This window comes from Parasteatoda tepidariorum, chromosome 2 (genome assembly GCF_982258835.1).
Source record: "Parasteatoda tepidariorum strain Cologne lab strain chromosome 2, Ptep-v5.0, whole genome shotgun sequence".
NCBI lineage: Eukaryota > Metazoa > Arthropoda > Arachnida > Araneae > Theridiidae > Parasteatoda > Parasteatoda tepidariorum.
Window position 1 is genome coordinate 113484174 of NC_141756.1, and position 24447 is coordinate 113508620.

Consider the following 24447-nt stretch of genomic DNA (forward strand, 5'->3'; position numbering starts at 1 on the left):
CTACGGATTTCAGCATAGTTTTAAAAATCCCAATATTTTTAATACATCATTATTACGATTTACGAATTTTAATTACCACTTTTGATGCTTTTCGTATTGCCGATTCCAATGACTTTTCGGTAGCTATTGTTACCCATTTTCAAGTAGTTTCTGAAATAGCGTTTTTTGAAAGTTATGAAACGCTTTATTTGTGCAAACTTCATGGAAAATCTAAATGACTTTAGATCCTTTCTTCAACAGTTATTGCTGCACATTTCCGCCCGGTTTTTAAAACTTCGATATTTTAGCATGATATTATTACGAATCGCGAGTAAAGAATCGCTCATTTAGATAACCATTTTTTGACATGGCTTATTTGTAACGATTTTATCGCAAATCAAATTATTTTTCAATCGTTATTTTAGAAATTATTGCTACACATTTCTACAAGGTTTTAAAAGTACCGATATTTTTTATACGCTATTGCGACATTTTAATTTCAAATCTCGCATTTAAATTACATAAAATTTTGATGGACTTTATTTACTCCAATTTCATCTAAAATATTAAAGTATTTTGGTTATTGTTTTAGTAGTTATTACGTTTTCCCCGTGATTTAAAAAGATTATGATATTTTTAATACTTTGACAGCAAGCGAGTTTTGAATCGCGCATTAAAATAATTATTTTTTACGTGCTCTGTTTGTGCCGATTTTATCATTTGCGTTGTACCGATTTTAACACGAATTTTTTAAGAGGTTTTTCGAAAGTGTCTTTTCTTCTTTCCCGTTATTGCTGCATTTTTATTTGTGATTTAGAATATACCTGATATTTCCACACAATATTACAACTCGTGAAATTCGATTCAGCTTTAATTTTTTTTCGTAACTTAAAAAGTAATTACGTATCTTAGCCAAATCAACACCTTCCCAGGAAAAAAAACCGAGATGTGTTTTAATTAAACGCGGTCCGTTTTGCAAAAAAAAAAATAATAATAATAATAATAATTTAAAAAACGGCATAATTCTTTAGTCCCATGAACACGTGCAAGTTTAACAACACACATCGAACCTATTCTTTTTGTTGTCACATGTAATTTAAAAGTCATACATCGTAATTTGTATTTACGCTATCTGAAAATTGCGCATCGTATTCCATATTAACATTAACGAGATTTAAAAATAATCCATCGCGTTTCGTATTTATGGGATTTAAAATCACACATCGCGATTCATGTTCTGGCGTTTAAAATATCATCCATTGCTACTTTTCTCGCAATTCATATGCACGCGTTTTAAAAACCATATATCGCGATTCATATTCATGCATTTTAAAAATCAAGTGTTGTGAGTAGTTCTTTCTCAATTTAAAAGCCACACGATTCGTATTCACGCGATTTGAAAAACAAACATCGAGTTTTTTATTTACGCAATTAAAAAATTACAAAAAATTTATTGGCCTGTTCAAAATTACAGAGAAGTCTTTAAATACAATCATTACATTTTCATTTAATGGCTCAAAAAATATCACATGATCAAGTAGATAAAATTATCACAATATTCAAAAATTTTGCAAATTACAGTATAACCATTAAGACATTTTTTAAACCATTTTCTACCTTCTTGGAGCAGTTTATATCATTTTTGATTATATGCTGGGAAATGATTTGTATATCATTAAATTTTAACTGTATAAAAAATTTAATCAAGATAAGTTTCGTAAAGTAATGTAAATTTTATTGATTGTTAATTGATTGTGTATTAATTGTAAATAGTAAGTGTCATGTTAAAAATATATTCGTCATAAAAAGTTGTAAACAAGTATCTTAATAGTTTTTTATTATTAAGGAATATAGTACTTTAAAATTTAATGTGTTTTCTTTCTTTCTTTTTCTTCCCTCTCTCAGCCTCTTATTATTAATTTAAAATGAAAATGTCTGAAAGTTAAAGTACATTCCCTAATAAATGCTAAATCTTATTTTCCACTTAAGGGGTTTTGTTTTAATCATTTTTAACCCTATAAACTTTCTTTAAATCAAAGTATTTAACTTGAATTTATATTAATAACTAGAATATTTATTTATTTGAAATTTAATTCTATGAAAAAAAATTTAACGTTAAAATTTATGTTTAAATGGACTTTTGTATTTTGTAATGTGATAAAAAAAATTTCAATTTTTCCATAGTTTTTTAATTATTTCAATTTATCTAAATTTTTCCGATAAATTGATTCTGATTTTCGAATTCTGTTTTCCTTCTCAAGTAATCAGTTTTGCATTTTCTAATTTTAAACGTTTTAAAGTATTGTATTTTCTGCAAAGAGATTACAAGGTTAACCGACAAAAAGAATTTAGTGTTATATAAACAATGATGTTTATATAACAATCACCACCAACAATTGCTTTCAATATGTCGGTCTAAGCACTTTGGCATGCGGCCCTTCATTGGTCAATCTGCTGTGCTTGTGGCCCTTCACTGAAAAAGGTTGTGCACCCCTACTTTACAATCTTTTTCATTTTAAAAATGAACCAATCACAAAATTCTTTTTTTTAAAAGCATGTTCCATGATGGAACCATCATGGAACATGTTTCCATGCATCATGGTTCATTCATAATTTTAAAACTGCATCTTCTTGAAAGATGTTTTTTTTTTTTTTTCCTTCTCAAAAATGGGATTTTTTTCTTCGCATATTTATAAATAGGTCTCTGACCAAAAGAACCTAATTATACGATAATTTTAGATTTAGACAAAATGAGTAGATTTATGACAAAAACAGTACCTTTAATAAAAATTCTGAACAAACCACTGATTTTTTCACATAATCAGGACTGCATTACTCAAGTAGATTTTTTCTAAAATACAAACCTTTCTCAAAACGTCTGTTAATACCCCTGCTTATATGTAAAGCAATCTCGCAACAGACCATTGTGGGCCAGAAGGGTCATGATTTTAAGCATTCACCATTTCGTGACTAATAGCATAATTGTGGTTATGTGGTCAGCTCTCCGCATATCTCTACGTATACAAATGAAGATTTCTTTGTTGCTTTAATAGTTTTTGATGATTGTAATGATACCTTAATACCAGGGTTCGTGATTTTTCTGATTTTTTTAAAAAAAATCAAAAAAATCGGATTATTTTGATTTAAATCGGATTTTTTTTATTTAAATCAGATTTTTTTATTTTTATTCAAATACACTATAAGAGCTTTAATTTATGATTAAAAAAACTTTATAAATGTTTAATCAAAATTAAATTAATATTAAAACTATATTATAACAATATTTTAGAAGCTCTAACTGACTAAAATAATTTTTCATTATAATGCATAGCGACCATTTTGACACAAAGGCATGATTGAAATTAAAAGACAAGATAAAATAGATAATTTAAGGAATACTATTTTAACTAGTAACACCAAGTTTCAATTAGCACACCATAATTTTAATTTAAAATTGTGATATCTTTTTTTTTCCCTCATGATTTATAAAACGGCAAAATAAATGCAACAGATTGTGTTTATAAATGTTGTCATTGATCAAAAAATAAGTATTCAATCTGTATATTTTTATGTTAAAATATTCATTTTTAATCCTATATCAAAATACATAAGGTAAACTAAAAAACATTTAAAAAAAATCTATGTACACATTGGAATCTTTTTCACAAAAGAAAATCTGATAATTTCAAAGATACCATAAACATATTATGAGGGAAAAAAAATACCAGTTAATAACCCTACTGCTTCAAATAGACTTTGAAAGGGAAGAATGGCACTATATCAGGAAAAAAATATCTGGACTCAGCTTTTCTTTTTCTTTCTATTTTTGGCACATTAAGGTAATTTCTTTTTAATATAACCTTAAGCTTTAGAAATATAGAAATTTCCATCAATAAACTATAATGTAGATTTGAATTCCATGCTTTTTTAATCAAAAGGTAGAATTTTAATTAACATTTTCTTTTTTTCTTTTTGAAAAAAAATTATGTTTATTTACTTTCTACAGCTATGCAAGTCTATATTAAGACAGCATTAAATATTTACTTTAATCTGTACTTTCAATGTTAAGAATCAAAAGATTTTTAAACATGTAATTTCAAATGTGTTTAACACACACCAGGAAAGAAAGTAAAGAACTAAAGTTCATTAAGAACGAACTAAAATTAATTACTGCAGCAATTTATTTAAAATAAATTTTAAAACTAAGAAAAGAAAATAAAAGTATCAATAATTTAAAGCACTGTTTTTTAACTTTTAAAATCAATATAATATATATATTTATATAAATCAGTTGATTTTAATCATGATTTAAATCTTGATATAAATCAAGCTGATTTAAATCAACGAACCCTGCTTAATACTTGCATAAAAATCTGTGTCATTAATCAAAAACTTAAAAAAAAAAAAAGCAATTAAACCTACCTTAACAGAAACTCATTTTGTAATAACTTTTGTGTTTTTAAGAAATTTAGCTGATATTAGAGTTATGATGAACATAGATTTAAAAAGTATTATTCTTATGTTTTTGGAAGCTTAGTTAAAGACGAAACTCATCTATATTATATCATCTATCTTTATCTATTTTTGAGACAAAACCCATATATGTACAAAGATTCTTTTTTAGTTTCTCATCAATGTTAAAAGTCAATGAAATATGACATCTGTTAATTTTAAGATAAATATACAGCCTAATCAGCATTTATAATGTTTCTGATTAAAAATCAGGCAATATAATTTCTAACAATCCCTTTAGTATTATATAGTTTCAATATTATATGGTATTGATTAATTTGCAAATCATGTAATGGCAATCCTCCTAAATATGTAAAAATAGATCTGCGATCAAACACTTTTAAGCGAAATATCATTTTCTTATTTTAATATTTCTTCCTCCCCTCTCCCTGTTTTGCACATGTGCTTCCCTTTAGTCTTATCTTTACAGTCACATTTGTTTAAAAAAATGTGTTTTAAGTAAAATAAATGTTATTTATTTTGAGCCTTTTCTTATACATAATTGAAAAATTTTCTAAAAAATATATTTATATATATACAGGGTATCCGCGCACCTGGAAAGTCATACAAAATCATGAATTTTGGTATTGAACAAAATTTGTTATGAAATGTCATGATTTTAAATATTTTATAACAAAAATCATGGAAAGTCATGTATTTAGGTCACCGAAAAATTTTATTTTTAAAATGGAATTTCCCACTCAGAGTCATATTTAAAAAATTATAAAAAGTTTTTATCATGTTCTTTAAAAATTATGGTGTTCTTTCAAATAATGATGGAAAAAACACCATTTCTGGAGCAGAGTATCTTTTAAACTTCTGTGATTTCACAATTATTATTTATTTATTTTAATTTTATCAATTTAAAATTCTAGCTGAAGCAGCCCAGTCATTGGCAAATTTTTTTTATTCCAAAGTGAGAACAGAAAAATCAGGAGTATTTCTTTCCTTTCTGCTGAACAAGAAAAATATCTTTAGAATATAATTCAGAAAAAAAGAAGAAAAAATTATTTACTCAGCTATTATTTTTTTAGCTATTTTATTGCTTCAACTCTTTCATTACTCTGTTTTTTACATTTAAAATCAATAAATATGAAGATGCATAGTGTAACAGTTTTGGTCATATCTATCATTTTAATTAATGTTATTATAATGCTTTTCAAATTTATTATTCTGTTTTTGTCGGAGAAAATAGTAACTTCGTTAAGTCATGAAAAGTTCTTGAAATTAGCCATGGAAAGTCATGAATTTGAAAATCTGAAATGTAGCAGATACCCAATATATTTTTTAAATTTTAACTGATTTTTTTATTTATTGTAAAATATAAAAAAGCTAAGAAATAAAAATAAAATATCTATAAAAACAATGCAAAAAGAAAACGAAACAGGAAAATTTCTGAAAAAGTATTGAAAAAACAAAATAACGCTCCATAACTTATTTGGCAAACTTATAGAAAAAATAGTGTGTGCTTTTTTTTTCAATCATGAAAAAGGACTTTGCCATGTGTTAAATAATATAAACTTTAAATAATGCATGTTTTACTATTTTTAGAGGAGAATTTTATAACAATGAAACAAATGAGTTGTACAAAGAGAACGAAATCTTGAAAAGGCCAAAATTCGCTGAGACCCTCCAGAAAATTGCAGATCAAGGTGCAGAGGTGTTATATACTGGAGAGCTACAAAAGCAATTTCTACAAGATATCGCTGATTGCGGTAAGTTTTCTTATCTTTTTTCGCTTGTGGGCCTTGGCCTTTCTTAGAATTCCATTCCATACCATTCTTCTCTTGTTTAAGTTTTTCTAGTTTGGTATCTTAATAGTTAATAAGTTTTTTTAGCCAAATCTTTTTCACTTACTTGTTATCAGGGTTGCAAAAAGGCAAGCCTTTTCTGAAAAGTACCAGGGCGGCTGGAGGACCCGTATAATATATTCAAACTCATGAAATTTGTTCTATCACTAAGAAGAAGAAAAATTTGCCTCTTCAAAGAAAATTTGTATTTTTTCGAATTTCTGAAAAGAAAGATTCGTTTTTATGTTATTTCCTACCAATGCAAACGCTATTTAAAATTACTTTCATATAAATTGAAACCACACATCGCTATTCCTATTTCAGCGATTTTTGATCGGGCATCGTGTTTGTATTTTCGTGATTTTATATCAATCATCTCTTTTGGTATAGATGTGATTTAAAAGCTACTATTATGATTCTAGTTGCTTAAAAATTATATTCTAGTGGTTTAAAAATCTAATATCGAAATTCGTATTCATACGATTTTAAAATGAAACATTGATATTCATATTCGCGTAATTTTAAAAATAAGTTTTGTTTTGCGTAATTTAAAAATCCCTCATAGAGATTCATATTCACATAATTTTAATAAATTAAAAAAATCTTACATCAATATTTTTATTAAAACGTTGATAACATTCTGCATTTCCTGCATTAATTTTTTTCTTGCTTAAATTTCAGGTATTTTTTTATATTCTTCGATTTATATTCTCAGTTCTTTTAGTTTTTTACCAAACCAATCTCTGTAGTATAAATCAATATAAAGTTCTATAAAAGTTAAGCATTTCTTTAAAAACAATTTTTTTAATAAAATTTTTAAAATAACAATTGTAATATATAACTTTGAATACAACGTATAAATGAATAATACTATGTAGAGATATGATGATAAAATAAACACTTAGTGTTTACAATTCAACACATTTATTCATTTTTTCAGTTTTTTTTTCTTTCTTTTTTTTGTTATTAAGCTTCATGTCCTTTGATTAAATGAACTTTACTTCAAAATAACAGTCCTATAATGTCAAGATTATTCATTATTATTCAAGATTATATCAAGGTTTGCACAGATGTGGCTTTTTAAAAAAAAATTTTATAACCGTCGCTGGACAGCCGACCTAATTTTTGGGTTTACAACTACTGATGTTCAACTCCTAAGCCTTGTCATTTTGAACCCAATCCAAAGGACAAGGGAACTCCTGGATCAAGTATTGGGAAAAATTCACCTTCGTGGAGGACTTTTTGAGGGAACTAAACCGCATGTGCGTTATGTGAAAAGGAAGACCACGAGAACTTCCCACGGTTAGCCTTAGAGCAGGGGGACTCTAACCCATGATCCATATACCATTGAGGATATTTCATATCAGCACTGTGGTCGGTGCAAGCCGGATGTGAAATTCATATCGACCGGCCACCACCGGGATCGAACCCCGGCTCACCTCGCCGAAAGGCAAATTCTCTATCCCCTGAGCCATTGGGGCTCCACAGGCGTGGTTTGACAAAATAGTTGTTTGAAAACTGAACTGTCCTTCTCAGATCCTGTATCTGAATCCCCTAGAACACCTTTGGAGCGAATTAGAGCTCAGATTACTTAGCCAGCCTAATCGACCCTCCTCACTGCAAGTATTCACTTTAGCTGTGATGGAAGTCAATTCCTATTCAAAAACTGGTGGAAAATCTTCCCAGAAGGCTGTCATCAATGCAAAAGGAGGGACCAACATCCTATTATTATGTACCTCTGGACGCTCTAAGTCCATACCACTCGGTGTGCGGATATTATTGACCAGATAGTGTATCAGCAGCCTGAAGGGGAAAAAAATGGAATCGGCAGCAACTAAAATTGAAACACTAGAGATAGTTTATTAGATATGAAAGAAGATTGACAATTGTCAATACTTGTTGTTCATCGAGATTTATTTGAACAAGTGAATCTTCCTCCAGCTCACTACAAGAAGCAAATGAAAAAGACTGATACAATTGTAAAGCAATAAGTATTTTAAGAATAGTTTTAAATTTAATATAGAACCAGAAATTTATATATTTTTTGAAATTTCATACAGAATTTGAAAAATTTACCTATCGTAACAGAGCTTATTTATACTTAAGAGTATTTAATTATAAAAATTAGCATGTTATTTGTAATTGTGAGTTCAATAAGTGTTTTTTTTAGCAGTGTATAGATTTAGCATGTGATTTCTTAATTTAATAGCATTCATAAAATTTGATTATGTTATTTTTTATGTATCAGTCTTTACATAATAGTAGAATTAGGTTTTACTACATTAAGTTATATAAACATTGAAAAACTAGATCTTTTAATTTCTTAAATTCATTCATTAATTATTCCCTAATAGTTGCTTTTTAGTTTTCACGTATTTAAAAATGGTATGTTGAAAAGCTTGAAATTTAATACCATTATTTACACAAACTTTCTATTGCTTAAAAATTGACATGCAATATTTTTTTTTAAATCTAATTTCTTCCATTTCTCCAATGCAATTTCTTCCAATTTTTTTCTGTTCTGGAAGAAACATTTTGTGAACAGGAAATATATTAATGGTGCACAGATGCATTAAAATGGCTCTGTATGTTTCTTAATATTTTAGTGTATATAATATATTTAGTACAATCATCTATCTGTCTATAATCTATAATATATTTAATATATATTATATAATACATTTAATATATATCATATTTACTATATAATGTATTTAATATATAATAATCTATAATATATTTAGTACAATCATGTGTTTTTATTAATTTGTAGTACCCAATTTTGTAATTACCACAATTTTTTTTGTTGCATTCAATAAGAGAATGAAAAAAAAAATTTCTTCAATTTCAGGTGGTATAATAACTGAAAGCGACCTCCTCAATTACAAACCACTTATGAAGCCCTCCATTGAAATGCCTCTCTTGGGCTCTGATGGTTTGAAGCTTTATACGGTCCCTCCACCTGGCAGTGGGCTCATTCTGACACTCATCCTAAACATTCTGAGCCACTATAATATGTCTGCAAAGGATTTTGAGTCTAGAGACAATGCTGTACTTCAGTATCATCGAATGGTCGAAGCTTTCAAATTTGGATTCGCCCATCGGACTCAGCTGGGTGACGATTCATTTGCTAACATCTCCCAAGTAATCTATGTTGTTGTTTTTTTTTGTCTACACTGACAACCAAGGCTAAGATGTTGTTGAAAATGCTTTTTTTAGCATATTTGATCACTTTATCTTTTACAGGCATTATTCTTTTTTTTGTGACCATTCTTTCACTTTATAAATTTGTTTTCTATTTAAATGAGTTTTGAATGATAATTTTGGTTGTAGTTAGTTTTGTTTTTTCTTTATAAACGAGCAATTCTTTCTATAATTCGTGCATTTCCAGGAATCAATAATTTATGTTCATGTAAAATTTCCTCTGCGTTCCATTAATTTAAAACTTAAATTTCGTTACTTTTGCAAAATCTCGTTAACAAGACATTTATTCTGCCCTTACCAGTACTCTCTCTCTTTTTTTTCTCTTAATCACGTGCTATAAAGATTTTTTTATAAGCAGGTTTGTGAGATAAAAATGCAACTTTGGATTAACTTCAACAACGTGTGACTGAAAACAAATATTCTATAACTTTTAGAATTAATAACTACTAAGGCAAACCAAGAAGTATAACATTGACAATCTAAAAAGTAATTCCAAAATGGCAATGATTTTAACAAAATTGCTCTCTATAAAAAAAGTTTTTTTTTCTCCATTTTTTAATGAATTGCAATTTTGTTGTAAAAAATTTTAATGACATCGTTTTAATTTTTAGTGATTTTGATGGTTTTATTTGCGTTATATAAACATTTTTAATTTCTCAACATCGTAGCCTGGTTAGAATAGATAAATGAGTGTTAAAAAACACTAATAAAAAACAAGATGGCTTCTCTCTCTGGAAAAAGGAAAACCTGGAATACAGTGGAATTTTAAAAATACACTGGAAAAACTTTAAAAAATTTACAATCCAGACTGGAAAGTTTTTGAGTATTATCAGTGTGTTTCCCTTCATTATTAGACATTGAAACTGTCTTATATTAGTTATCATATTATTTATATTTCCTCAGTTCTATTTTAACTAATTGTTCTAATTAATAATTTTATTGTTTTAATTTCGTATTAAGTATTTCTTTCATTTAGATAATTATATTTTTTATTTTAATACTAAAAGAGAATAAATAGTTTTATTAATGTATTCTCTTTTAGTATTAAATAGTATACAGATATATTATTAATTTATATCTGTAACTTTTAGGCATGAAGTAAGTAAAATGTTCAGTTTTAAGAAAAAATTTCTTATTTCTGCCTACTTATTACGTAGAAATGTAATACATAAATTTTTGTATTACTATTGAATGTAAGTTAACCTGAGTTAAGTTAATCTTAAACTTTTCATCATTTACTTTAAATCTGAATGAGTTTGTGGGGAATGGCCTGACCAGAAAAATTATCAACGCCTAGAAATTCCCCAGAATTAAATCCAATCTCCAAATTGATTTTTACTGACTTGATTTTTAAGATAGGTGGTAAGATAAACTGCATGCCCAAAAATATTTTGTTTATACATCTAATAATATATGAAACTCTTTTGTTGCTAATAATGAACATTTTTTATAATTTATAAATCCTTGAATTTTCCATTTCTGTTTATTATAATACATATTATTCTGTACAAAGATCACCTTCCATTCTTATTCTTTTTATGTAGAGCCTCTTAACTGTTTAGATTTCTCTGTTAATATTTGCCTCAAGTTTTCTTATTATTCAAAGCTATATAAGAGGTTCCACTGGTTCTGTAGCTTAACAACATTTGTTTGGATACGAACAAACAAATTTCAAAATTGGTATTTGTTTAGAATTTTGACAAAGTGGAGGTAAATATTTACATTTTGGCTGCAAGGTAGATTAACAGTTAATTTTGATACAAACAAAATGAAAAGATGACTAATTGCCCTTTAAAATATCTTCTGTTATGTAAGCAACCTGTTGGGTAGGTACATTTAATTTTTAATGTAATTGTGCAAAATAAATTCTTCCTCTTGTCCCCTCATTTCTGATTTTAAATTTTGTATGCCCCCTGTTATTATTTTTGTAATAGTTTTTTTAGATATGCAGTTGAATCTCGATTTAACATACTTTGATTTAATGAATTCTCCGGTTTAACGAATATTTTTTCTGTTCCAACAAAAAGGGTGCTAAAATGCTCTCCTTTAAGACATTTTTACCTTTGATTTTGCGAACAACAATCGCTGGAAAACAATTAGCACATAAAACTATAACTTTGAATTTTTCGCTCTTAAAATTTATATTTCACACCCTAATTCAAGGGTGTAATTATATGCATGTATTACATATTAAGTTTTAAAAGCCAGTAGCATTAAAGAATTAAGATCATTTTGAAGTTGATTTCCCTACATATAATTTATGCTTTTTAAGCTCGTAGTTACAATAATAATTTTTTTCATTATCTGTATATCTAAGGGTATTTTGCATTGATATTTTTATACCATACTTTTTGCAAAAATTTATATTCGATTAAATGAATTGCTTTGATTTAACAAACGGATTTGTCGGTACAATTCGTTAAATAGAGGGCCGACTTTATTTCCTAATTAAATCCTATGTCATATCATTTTAATATCTTGTTACAAAATTTTTACTTTTGTGTTATTTTTACAGAGTTAAGTTATTTATTATGCTTTTTACTTTCATTTCCATAATTATTTTGCAGGTTCTGGCGCATTTAAAATCTCCGAGTTATGCCAAATCCATATTTGAACAAATATCGGACGACACGACGTTTCCACCTACCCATTATAAGCCAGAAATGGAGATGGTTGCTGACGAAGGAACTGCTCACATGTCTGTTCTTGCACCAAATGGGGATGCCGTATCTGTAACAAGTACTGTCAATACTTAGTAAGTAGTGTGTAGATCAATATATGTTTTACTCTTAATTAAATTGTGTTTACTGATATGAAAAAAAAAATTGTGAAAGGAACATAACTATTCTAAAGGACTCTCTGACTTTAATTTATGTGAGACAAAATAATGAAATATGGAAGAGTTAAAAAAGGTGGAAACAATCTATTTTGCTTTGTTTGAGTATATTTAAAGTATATGACATTTGACTATTGTTGATAAGGTGTAAATGCTTTTAAATTTTATTATATGCAAAGTAAATTAAAATGAAAGGATTATGGAGCTGGGTGCTGTAGAGTGGGAATCCTCTTTACAGGGAGATTAAGGAATTTTTGAATCATCAAAATTAACAGGTAATTTGTTTTTTATTTTCGTGTTTTAAATAAAGGTGACCACTCATTGCACAATCTATATTATCAGGGAAAGATATTTCAGCTATACTAAACTATTTCCTTTACTATAGCATTATTTAAGTATATTCCTTTTTTCTAAGTTTTACTAAGTGCTCTAAGTTATTCCAGTAATTAAAACTAGTATATAGTTAACCCAACAATACTCACACAAGAGCACAGTGATAGTGTGTTTTTTCTCTTAATATATTGTGTATAATATGTCCTGGGAAAGCACTGGGATTTTTTTTTCCTCATTTGAGTGGCAGCCCTGTTTTCAGATGCATTTTAACAACTAAAATAAGCAATTATTAAGCATTAGTGATATCCTTTATTCAAAATAGTAGCTGATAAGTAAAAAAGTGTATTTCTCAGAACCTTTATTTTTTCTTAATACTCACAATTATCTTTACTCAGGGATTTGTCATTTTAATCAGATCTCTTAAAGTTTCCTTACTAGGGTCCACTTAACTTCACAGCAGCAGGTGTTATTTAATTCCATGTTTAAATAAAGATGTGTAATATGTATATACTTCTAAATTATTATCACTTTATATTTTTACTTTCAGTTATGTTAATAAATATCTTTTATTTTTCATAATTGATAGTCAGATATGTTTTTGCAATATATATGTGTATATTGTTTGTTCATTTTTTATTTAAACATTAAATAACTCTTTATTAAACCAAAAATTACTGCAATATCATCGTTGTCATGAATCAGATATTTTAATTTTGTAGTTAAACTGTGGCAAAGGTAAATACGATGTAAATTCATCTTGTTACTAAATTTTTTGGTTCGTAGAAACCATAATGACCTAGAAAGTGTTATTATTTTTAAAAACTATACTTACTTAATTACTAAAACTGGTATCTTATGCGATTGTCTGCTTGCTATTAAAAGTGAAACACTCATAGCTGAATTATTTTATTACGGCACATTTTAAGTAAATGAATGTTATGAATGTGTGCCTTTAGAAGAACATAGCAGCTGTAATAAAATAAATATTTTTTATTTATTTACGTTTAATGTAATTATTATTGTAGTGGATCTACCGCTACAAAAATACAATCCCAATTCACTAGTATATGAGACATTTTAACTCCATTCTATGTCGGGGTACCTTTTCATAGACGAAGGTTGACTTGGTCGATATCTACTAGCCCCACTATGGTGACCTTCGGACATGGTGTGAACTTTGATAGAAATGTCCACTTTGATTTGAACGCTCCTTCGATGGATTCCCCATTGAACAGTTGGCTTGCTACTTGTGAGTGTGACATTATCCCCTTCCTGGCGCTGTTGCTACTCAGTCAAGATCACTCACAACTTCCACCTGTATACACTCGACTGATAATGGCAACACAGGAAGGACCACAATCGTGAACTTATGTTCAGCATTTAAAAAGTACTGTGATCTTAATACAGCTCTCCCGGCTTCTCACGAAACAGCAATGAATCAATGAGTGATATGCATTCATTGTATCCTATCACAGCTATAATTCTGGTGGGGGAGTACTGTAGTGTGTCTAACACTACAAAAATACAATTTTAATTCGCCAGTATATAAGACATGTTAACTCGATTCTATGTCAGAGTACCTTTTCATAGATGAACATGGACATTGTCGATAACTACTATCCCCACAATTATATAAAAAAAATTTGTGCATGATTATGTGGGTGCTAAAAATGTGTCTTGTAACAATTTTTGTTCCATGTGTAGCTTTGGCAGCCTCTGTAGATCTCCATCTACCGGTATCATTCTGAACAATGGAATGGATGATTTCTCTTCACCCAACATCGTGAGTTATTATGGGGTTCCACCCTCACCTGCAAATGACATATCACCTGGAAAGAGACCCCTTTCCTCCATGTGCCCCACCATCATTGTGGACAAGGAGGGGGAGGTGAAGATGGTCGTCGGAGCTGCTGGAGGAACCAGAATCATCACTGCATCGGCTCAGGTATACTTTGAGTGACTTTATTCGTTTCAAACAATGGTAATAAAAGTAGAGACGTTTCGAGGGCACAAAAACAGGGGCTCATTCTCAAGATTCACGATGGAAAAAGCAAGCTATACAAAAGCTTTATTTGAATGATGGTGCAAATCCGCTTTTGCTCATAATCAAGAGGCAACATAGCAAATTATCCCTAGCAGCAAAATAACTTGGGCCTTCATTGAACCCATATTCATGAATCTTGGCTTAATAATGGTTTAAAGAGCCGTTATTTTCGGATATTGACCCTCTATAAAATTGTTTGATTCACCCAATATTTTACAACCATTATCGGCCCTATACAGAGCTGTCAGGTTCACTTGATATTCATTATTCAACCAATATAGACCCTACATTGGCCGTATATAGGCCAATATTGACTTTATATTAAGAAATCTAGACATCTCAATATTGATCCCTCGGTGGATATTCATGTAGGACCCACATCCAGCCCAACTGGAGCCAAGGTAAAATATACTGCCGGGGCTATTTTAACTTCACAGGTATTTTAAAGTTTAGAGAAGGGTGAGTTTAGGTCAACCCTAAAGTTTCAAAATATCGAAACACAAATGAATCATTACTTCCCTTTAGTGTAATCTTGTTTGCTTTTTGATGTTTTGTAAACATTTTTACAGCATTTGAAATTTCATGGTTTACATGAGCTCACTTTTTCTCAAAAATTTGAAATACCAATAGAAGTTTCTTTAAATGCGTACGAAAAGACTCAAGCAGCGTGATAGCGCTTGTTTTATTTTACATCGATGAATTCCAATCAGAGCAATATTGCTTCTTGTATCTGTCAGGTAACGAGTCAAAGCGGTTGGACATATTCTTGCGTAAGTGTTTCTAATTATTAATACACTGCTGGACAATTGCTAAGGACGGATCACAAATTGCAATGTAGCATAACATTAAGCGAGACATGAGGCCCAGTAGGATAAAATATAGTTGCCACACTGTTCAGACATTAGAATAAAGAATATTCATTGTTCTGGAAAGTACAAAAGCTATGAAACATCTGAAAGAAAAAAATGTTCATTTGATGCTGCGTACGGAAAAATGGAACAATGTATCTAAATGTCAGCAGGCAACTTGAAGAAAGGTGTCAGTATAGAATATGTTCACCGTGGAGTGTGATGCAACATTCTACACGTTGTATCATACTTTGCACAACATTATCCAGAAGCTGTAGAGGCAATTTATCCCATTCCTCTGTCAGTGCACGGATGAGGGTGTTCTTGTTTATCGGATGATAGTTTCGACCAGCAAGTTGACTCCCCAAAGCATCCCAAACATTTTCAATGGGGTTTAGATCTAGAGAACGTGATGGCCATACGAGGCGTTGAATACCCTCGCTGTCTAGACAATCCTGAACAGCGAGTGTTCGATGACATGTTGCGTTGTGATCCATAAAAACAAATTTATCACCGACAGCACCACGGAAAAGACGAACATGAGGAAGTAGAACTTCATCAATGTATCGTAGGCCCGTCATAGTCCCATTCGCAGCCACATGTAGGCGCGTGCTGCCATTGATCATGATTCCGGCCCACACCATGGCACTGCATGTCGGATATCGGTCCCTTTCCTGAATATTTTCTGGACGATAACCAGTACCACTCTCGCGCCAGATCAGTTGGCGTCTACAATCCGATGACAGACTGAACCTACTCTCATCTGAGAATAGTACTCATGCCCAGTCCTGTTCAGTCCAATTGTGATGCTCACGACACCATTGCAAACAGGCAGTACGGTGCTGTCTGGTCAATGGGACACACAACAGGTCTGCGGGGGTATAATCCTTCTCCCCTCAAACGTCTGGCAACAGTTTTTCGGGAGATCTACTATCCTGTGGCAGCAAGAAACTGATTTGCCACCTGCTCAGCTGTGGTGTGCCTGTTCCTTTTTGCTGATAGGACGAGGTATCTGTCTTCTGCAGGCGTCGTACTTCTAACACGATCTCCCCCGTGCCGCCTACTACACATTCCGGTTGTTTTAAATGATTTCCACAGCCGTGAAACAACGCTGTGAGCGATGTCGAACTCCCTGGCAACATCTGTTATTTTTCGCCCTTCTTCAATCTTTCCAATAGTTCGGCCACGCTTAAAATTATCTAAGTGATATCGGGAAGACATGCCGAAAATTTCAAGTTCGTCATATAAATCTTTCCTGTAAAACTTTGACTTGAAACAACAACTCTCTACAAGCGTCAAAACCTTTAAAGCTCTTACCAGCGCTATCACGTGACGAACAGACGTGGAAAAAAAATTTGCATACGCATACCTCTTCTTACTATATCCTGCACTTATTCTAATTTTCCACATTTTGCTTCCTTTCATTTTGTGGTTGCTATGGATGATAGTGTTATCCGTCCTTAGCAATTGTCCAGCAGTGTAATTGTGTGTTTCAAAATGATTAGATGAAGCAATGTAAAAAGTAAGTAAAAAGTTAATCTAGATTTTACTGTTTAACTTTTTTAAATTCGGTGTATCCCCAAAAAGGTAAAATGAATCGAAACTGAAAATCTTTGAGAATAATCACAAATCCATGTGATCATATTATTGTCGACAATGACAACTACATTGTGTCTGTAAAGTGCAATAGACAACACATTTTGAGTATTCCAGAGGATAATGATGACAATGAAATAAAAAAACTTATTTTGTAATGTATTATTACATTATTATAGTATTATTCTACCAATTTGTAATTGCATTAGTAGCCGTCATTAAACAGCTGACCCAATTTTTGGGTTTACGACTACTAATGTCCAACAACGTAGCCTTGTCATTTTGAACCCAATCCAGAAGACAAGAGAACTCCTGGATCAAGCATTGGGAGAAAAAATTTTTTATTTGTGGAGGGTTTTTTGATGGAACCAACCTCTATTTGTGTTACATGGAGAGGAAGACCACGAAAATATCCCACAGTGAGCCTGACAGCAAGGGAACTCTCACCCATGATCCGTCTACCTCTGAGGATATTTCGCGTCAGCACTGTGGTCCGTGTGAGCTGGGCGTGGAATTCGTATCAACCAGCCAATTCTTCACCTCTTTGAAAGGCGAACGCTCTATCCCCTAAGCCACCGCGGCTCTATTCTATCTATTGTAAAATGCACTATTTACATTAAAAATAGCTGTGAGATGTACTTGCTACAATAAATCTGGATATGTAACTTGAACAATAGGTAACCCACCGACAGTTGTCCACAATGTTCGCTATGTATTGGGTTTTCTCGACATAAAATCTATACAGGTACTCAAACAGTTGAAGTCTAATGAGTGCTCTGCCGATCTTGTTTGATTTGTGGTGCACTTTTTATTTGCAATTGTAAAATAAGATAGGAATGAGTTGTGCGAAAATGGAAGTAAGACGCTTATTCCATTTTCTTTTAATAGAGTCTGGCCATTGTTTAATTAAGACTCTCCTTGTAATTGTTGGGGGGAGAAGAGATTGTTTCACTTTTTGCATGATTCTGTTATCAGTTTCTGTTTCAGAAAACACTGTATTGCTGGAAAAAACACTTCATGGTAAATTCAAACTTTTCCACCTATATTAAGTAATTTAAATTTTAAAGTACAGCAAAAAGACATAAATTCAGATATACTTTGCATTTTGATATTTTGCAAATAATTTTTCAGCATTTGAAACTTCGTAGTCTACATTAATTTACTTTTCTCTGAACTTTAAATTTCAATGTGTCAATGGAGGAACAGGGAAGAAAAAGGAGGAAAAAATGAATTTACTATGAAAAAATTCTCATATAATATATATTATTTTTTGATTATCAGTTTTTCTTCGTTACTGAATGGAAAAACTATACTAAGATGTAGAAGTTTTGCAAGAATTTTCTACCAGTAACACAATGATTAAAAATACAAACCTCATTGCAAGTGCCCAGGCTTGCCATTCGACAGGGAAAACCTGAAAAATACAAGAAATTAAAAAATCACCTGAAATAACAGGAAAAATGCGGGGAATTTTGAGTTTTTCTTTAAAAACTGAGAAAATTTTGATTTTAGTTTTAAAAAATACTGATTACTTTAATCTTATATTTTTTCAAGAATTTTTTTAAAGCAAATCAAAATATATTTTTGACTGCTAATATAAAGTTATTTTAAAATATCATCTGCACTCATTAATAAGGTTTGTGTCCTATGTCTTGAGCTATTAAGATTGCATCTTATTATTTAGAAAATTCTGTTTCTTAAACTGTTTAGGCTTACACTCTGTACTTACATTAAAAATCCTACAGATGTAGGAAATGTATGCCAAATTTGTCCATCGCAAATATTTCATTTCTGTGTGATTAATTTTTTTTTCTTTTTTAAAGGGTGTAATACGAACACTGTGGCTATCTGAGGATATCAAAATGGCAACAGATGCACCCCGTTTGCACCATCAATTATTCCCGAATGCAGTTCAGTATGAATCTGGATTTCCAGAGGTACACATTTTTCATTCCACTAAAAATCTCTGTTTTATCTTTTTGCAAAATTCATAAGCTTTTTGTGTTTATAAATAATGGCCTCCAGGTATAGAATAACACTGTACATATTTTTTTTTAATTGTTAATGTAAGGTTTTTTTTCAGAAACATATAAAAGAATATTATATTCTTTGATTATAAGCTATATTATCCCATTTTGATGCCAAAAAAAAACCTATTATTTTCTTTTTCAAAATATGCATACCTGTCACGTCCTGCATTTTTAACGAAGTTTCCCGTATTTTATGACTATCTCCTGCTTACCAGTATTTTCTCAAATTTCTCTGTATATTTTGAAGAAATTTTAAGAAAACTTTTTTTTTAGTGATCAATATCCACTTATGATAAAAATACCTCGCTTATTCCTCGACAGATGACGCTATTACCAGTGCTGCCGTTCATGCGCTGCCACGCCAACCAAACCAGAAAATGTGACAATAGTTTCTTTTTCCCAATTACGAACTTCATTATTTACCTACGGGAATCTGGAAATAATTTTGTTTGCATTGCATTTTTAACAAAAGTCGAAACATAAATATATTTCTGTTTTCTGAATGTTTTCTACTGTGGGTGTCAATGGGGCAACTAGTAAATGAACTGAATAACAAAAAAAAAACAGTTCTGAATTATAGCGGATGTTATGTTAGGTATCCTATGCATTCCACATAGCAAAGTAGAGCGTAAGAAAATTTTCTTTAAAGTTAAAAAAGTTTGCTCAGAATTACGCTCATTACTTTCTGATGAAAAGCTGCCCTTTGATGAAAAGTAATTTCTCTGGTAACTGTTATGAACAGAATTTCCTATGCAAAGCCAAATCAGCTACTTATATTCAAAAAATGAAAATGTAAAAATTCTGTAACACAAGGCTAATTACTTAGAATTATGAAAACTATTTTGATGTTGAGTGTTTATAGTATAAAAAATTATGAACAATGGTTTCAAAAAATCTTTTTTAGATAAATATTTATTTCCATATTTTTTATTTCCCTAAATATAAGTGCTTATATTATTTCCAAATTTGAATTTTTGTTATTGACGTACAGAATTCTCCGTGGCAGAGTTGCAACAACACGGCGACATTGTTGCAGAATGTTACAGAGCTCTTGCAGAAAGATATTTCTTTAGAAAAGTTAAAAAAAAAAAACTTTTCTTTTCTACACAAATTTACATGTAATATTTGAATCATGCAGTTAGATAATCACTCTTTGACGCGCTCAATTTACGCTGATAGTATCGTAAATCCATGTAATGTTACAATTGTATTTTCGGCAGTTATTGATTTTCACATTAATTTTAAATACCCACATACATTTCAAACAATATGGAAAATTTGAAACTTTGATTTCTTTTTTAATATTTGAGTATTTACTTTTTAAGGCAATAATTCTATTGAATTGTTAGCAGTTATTCCTATTGATTTTTCCATAGTTTTTACACCCAATATTTTTTATATGATATTATTTATTACAACAACCTAATCTCTAAACGAAACACGCATTTGAGAAATCGCGCGATTTCGTCGTCAGTCATTTTTTGGCAATTACTACTACGCGCTCGCGAATTTCATGATTTTTAATTATTTTTTATTGTGATTATTATGTACAAAGTACAGAGAAGAAAATACTTTATACGTTCCCCCTTCCCCTCAACAAAATGTGAGACTATCACCCAATTAAAAAGGTCAAGTACAATTAAAAAATCATAATAAAGTTTTTTTGTGTACACAGCGCTTTTGATATTTTAAATTAGTAACATATATGTTCGTTATTATTAAAAGTATCTTGCAAAACGATAATAATGCCAGAGAGTTTTGTCGCAGATAGCTCAAAAAAATTCTGTGACAGGGTGCATGCTATATCAAAATTGTACACGTAGCCCAAAAAATTTTGCTAGTAAAATCTCCGTTATTTTATTTCTCCAACGTTGGCAGGTGTGCATGTTGAATGTCATAATGGATTATCACATTGGTACTGTGGGACTAAGGGTTCCCACTTAGACTACCTGTTAGATATGTATAGTAAAACTTGAATTGTCTCTGTATTTAGTACAGGGTTTGTATTCGACTTAGTTTTTTAACTCTTGTCATCTGAACCGCCATCCCGGAAGAATTAGAAATCACCTTGTATAGCCATATGATGTGCTATGTTGACCACATTACATCTATCATGCTGTTTGCTTCACAATTTTATTTTATAACCATCTTTGTATGATCATCAATGTTCAACTTCATAACCCTGTAATTTTGAACCAAATATAAAAAACAAGGGAACTCCTGGATCGAGTATCGCTCAAAATTTTGCCTTCATGGAGGACTTTATGGTGGAACTAACCCTCATTAGCGATACATGCAGGGTATCTGCGCATCTGATAAGTCATGATTTTAACTGTTTTTTGAAGAAGAAAAAATCATGTAAAGTCTTAAGTTTAGGTCGCTGAAAAATCTAATTTTTAAATAGGATATTTTACCCTCCCAATTTTACAGTGTTTCGATGTTCCAAATATCTGAATTTGTTGCACTAATAGTCATATTCTATTAAAATATAAAATGTTTATATTCTACTCTTTAAAAATCGTGGTGTTCTTACAAAAAAATTAAAGAAAGAACATTATTTCTAGAGCGGATTATCTTTTAAACTTCTGTGGTTTCAAATTTTTTTTATTATTTACTTTTTTTATTTTATCAATTTAAAATTCTAATTTAGGCTTTTTATATTACACTTACTGTAAAGAAGAAAAATAAAACAGCTTTTAATTACTACTTATATCTGACAGTATTTAGTTATTTGCTTTTATATTTTTTTCAGCTATTTTATTGCTTCAATTTTTTCTTTACTCTGATTTTTAAGTTTAAAATCAATAAATATGAAGATGTAGAGTATAACAGTTTTGGTTATACCTATCATTTCAATTAATGTTGTTATAATGTTTTTTTTTAAATTTATTGTTGTGTTTTTGATTAGAAAATAATAATTTCAGTAAGTCATGGAAAATTCATGGATTTAAAAATCTAAAATGTATCAGATACCTTGCACATGGAAAGGAAAACCACGAAAACCCTACATGGTTAGCCTGATACCAATGGGACTCTTAACCCATGATCTCACTATCTGACAAAATTACATGATATGCCTGTTAAGAGATACTGCCCTTAAAATGGGGCTTGAATGGTGCATGTTCATTCAATTAATTCTCTAGTACGAAACAAAAGGTGTCTTTTGTGTGACACCAAACAAATGACCAGAGACTCTAGAAATCAGCCTTTCAGTTACATAATGCCTCGAATCAACACCTCCTAGATAAGAGCAGGCCTCAGCACGAGTTACCATAAATACCCTTAGTAGTCCAAACATGATGACATATTTCGTATTTTCAACAACTGCGCAGCTTAGTACTCCAAACGAAATGACATCTTTCTTATTTTTCATCTAATGCGCAGTTAACTTTGTTAGATCGGACTACTAAATTGATCCGTGCTGAGGCCTTCCTTCTTCTAGGAGATGTTGCTCGGATCCTGGTTAAGTCACTCTATTTCCCACTTAATTGCAGCTATTATTAGCTCATTTGAATATTTGTTGAAACTTTTACAACAAAAATTATTTACCTCTTATTATACTTTATTGTATTCTCCATTTTCACGTAGTAGGGTGTCCCTTTGTTTTCTGTTATTCCTTCTACTGTTCATTTTCAGGATTGCCACTCCACAGTGAGGACCTGAAAAATACGAGGAATTTTAATTCTTATTTTCGTCTTTTAAAAAATGGTGACCACTCGAAGCTATGGGATATTTAAGGATTATATTTCAGTTATACTAAACTATTTCATTTACTATAGCATTATTTTTTAGTATGTTTTTCAGGCAATTAAAACTAATAAATATAGTTAGCCCAATATAACTCACTCAACAGCACAGTTAATTGTTGTGTTTCCTCTTAATATATTGTGTATAATATGTACAGGTAAAACAGGTTCCTTCCAGATTTCAGGGGCAACCTTGACTTTGTAACATAGACTCTGTTCTTGTCACTTATGTTATCTTTTTAGACTTTAATAAAGTTTGCTTTCTTGAATACCCACTGGAGGGTCGGTCAAGTTATGCCCGGTCTATGTCGAAATCCACGAAACAATAGAACGATATAAAGTAGCCGAATACGCTTCATGCAATTAAAAAGTTACAATTTAAAAATTTGAGTAAATAATGCTATGTGTTAAAATAAATCATCAGCTTTTTTCTCAGACTTTTTCCAAAAAGCAGTAATATTTAAGTGAGGAAAAAGTATTCTAAATTCTGACCAATCTTTACTGAGGAAGAAAAAAAAGCAAAGTAGAGATTTAAATCATCTAGAGCTAGTTTATTTTACAGTGGAATATCTCTGAAATTACACATTTTTTATGTCTTAGAAATGTTAAAATTTTTTTTTAACTTTTAGATCTATCGAGACAAGCTAAAAGAGTATGGACATGAAGTATTGGAAGAGACAAAGGACAGTGAATTCTTTGGGATTGTGAAACAAGATGGAAAAATCAAAACAAACTTAGATTTTAGAAAAGGGGGCTCAGCTGAAGGGTTTTAATTTTTATAAAAAGAACCCTGTGTCTTGTTTTAAAGATCTTATCTTTTACTGGATTATCAGTATTTATTACTTAAAATATCTTTTTTTTTTTGTATGTGTTTACTTCATGTTCTTAAAAATGTGTGTACTGCCCCCCGCCTGAAAATAAAGAATTGTGATAATTTTTATGTCACGCATGTTGTGTACGTTGTTTATGTGGAAATTAGTTTTGTACAGATTGTAAATAACAAATTTTATGACTTGAAAAATCTCATTTCTAGTTGTCATTATTAATTATTTTGCTTTTAGACACTGTAACATCAAAGAAAATTATTCAATCATTCATAAATGTTTTCATTCTAAAAATAGGTAATCTAAATTGAAAGGAAAAATCTAATTAATAATGGATAATTAATAATCTAATTAATAAATTGTTTTTATACTCATTGTAAAAGGATGATTTTTATTTTATTGTATATTTGTCGTCGAACAGCCGACCCAATTTCGGGTTTACGACTACTAATGTTCAACTCCGTAACCTTGTCATTTTGAACCCAATCCAGAAGACTAGGAAACTCCTGAATGAGTACCCCGAGAGGTATGATTTGTTATGAGAACATGGAGCACTCAGTGACTCGACAGATTTAATGTTCGTCTTCGGCCAACGGGGATCAAACTCACAACCTCTTGGACATGCGCCCAGTTCCCTACCAACCAGGCTATTTCAGCCCTTAAATGGGTGGTTGACCGTGTAAAGATAAGCATAGATGGTGCAAG

At 30.4% G+C, this 24447-nt stretch overlaps 1 protein-coding gene across 2 annotated transcripts in view; it reads left to right on the forward strand.

Moving 5' to 3' along the window:
- Positions 1-23858, forward strand: part of LOC107444127 (scoloptoxin SSD14) — a 58713-nt gene extending 34855 nt beyond the window's left edge. For both annotated transcript variants that reach the window (XM_016058209.4, XM_016058210.4), the window contains exons 6-11: positions 6043-6206; positions 9133-9425; positions 12053-12240; positions 14359-14599; positions 18966-19079; positions 23548-23858. In XM_016058209.4, coding sequence (XP_015913695.2) covers positions 6043-6206; positions 9133-9425; positions 12053-12240; positions 14359-14599; positions 18966-19079; positions 23548-23691 — 1144 coding nt within the window. In that variant the 3' untranslated portion in view covers positions 23692-23858. The remainder of the gene's footprint in view (positions 1-6042; positions 6207-9132; positions 9426-12052; positions 12241-14358; positions 14600-18965; positions 19080-23547) is intronic.
- The last annotated feature ends 589 nt before the right edge of the window (positions 23859-24447 follow it).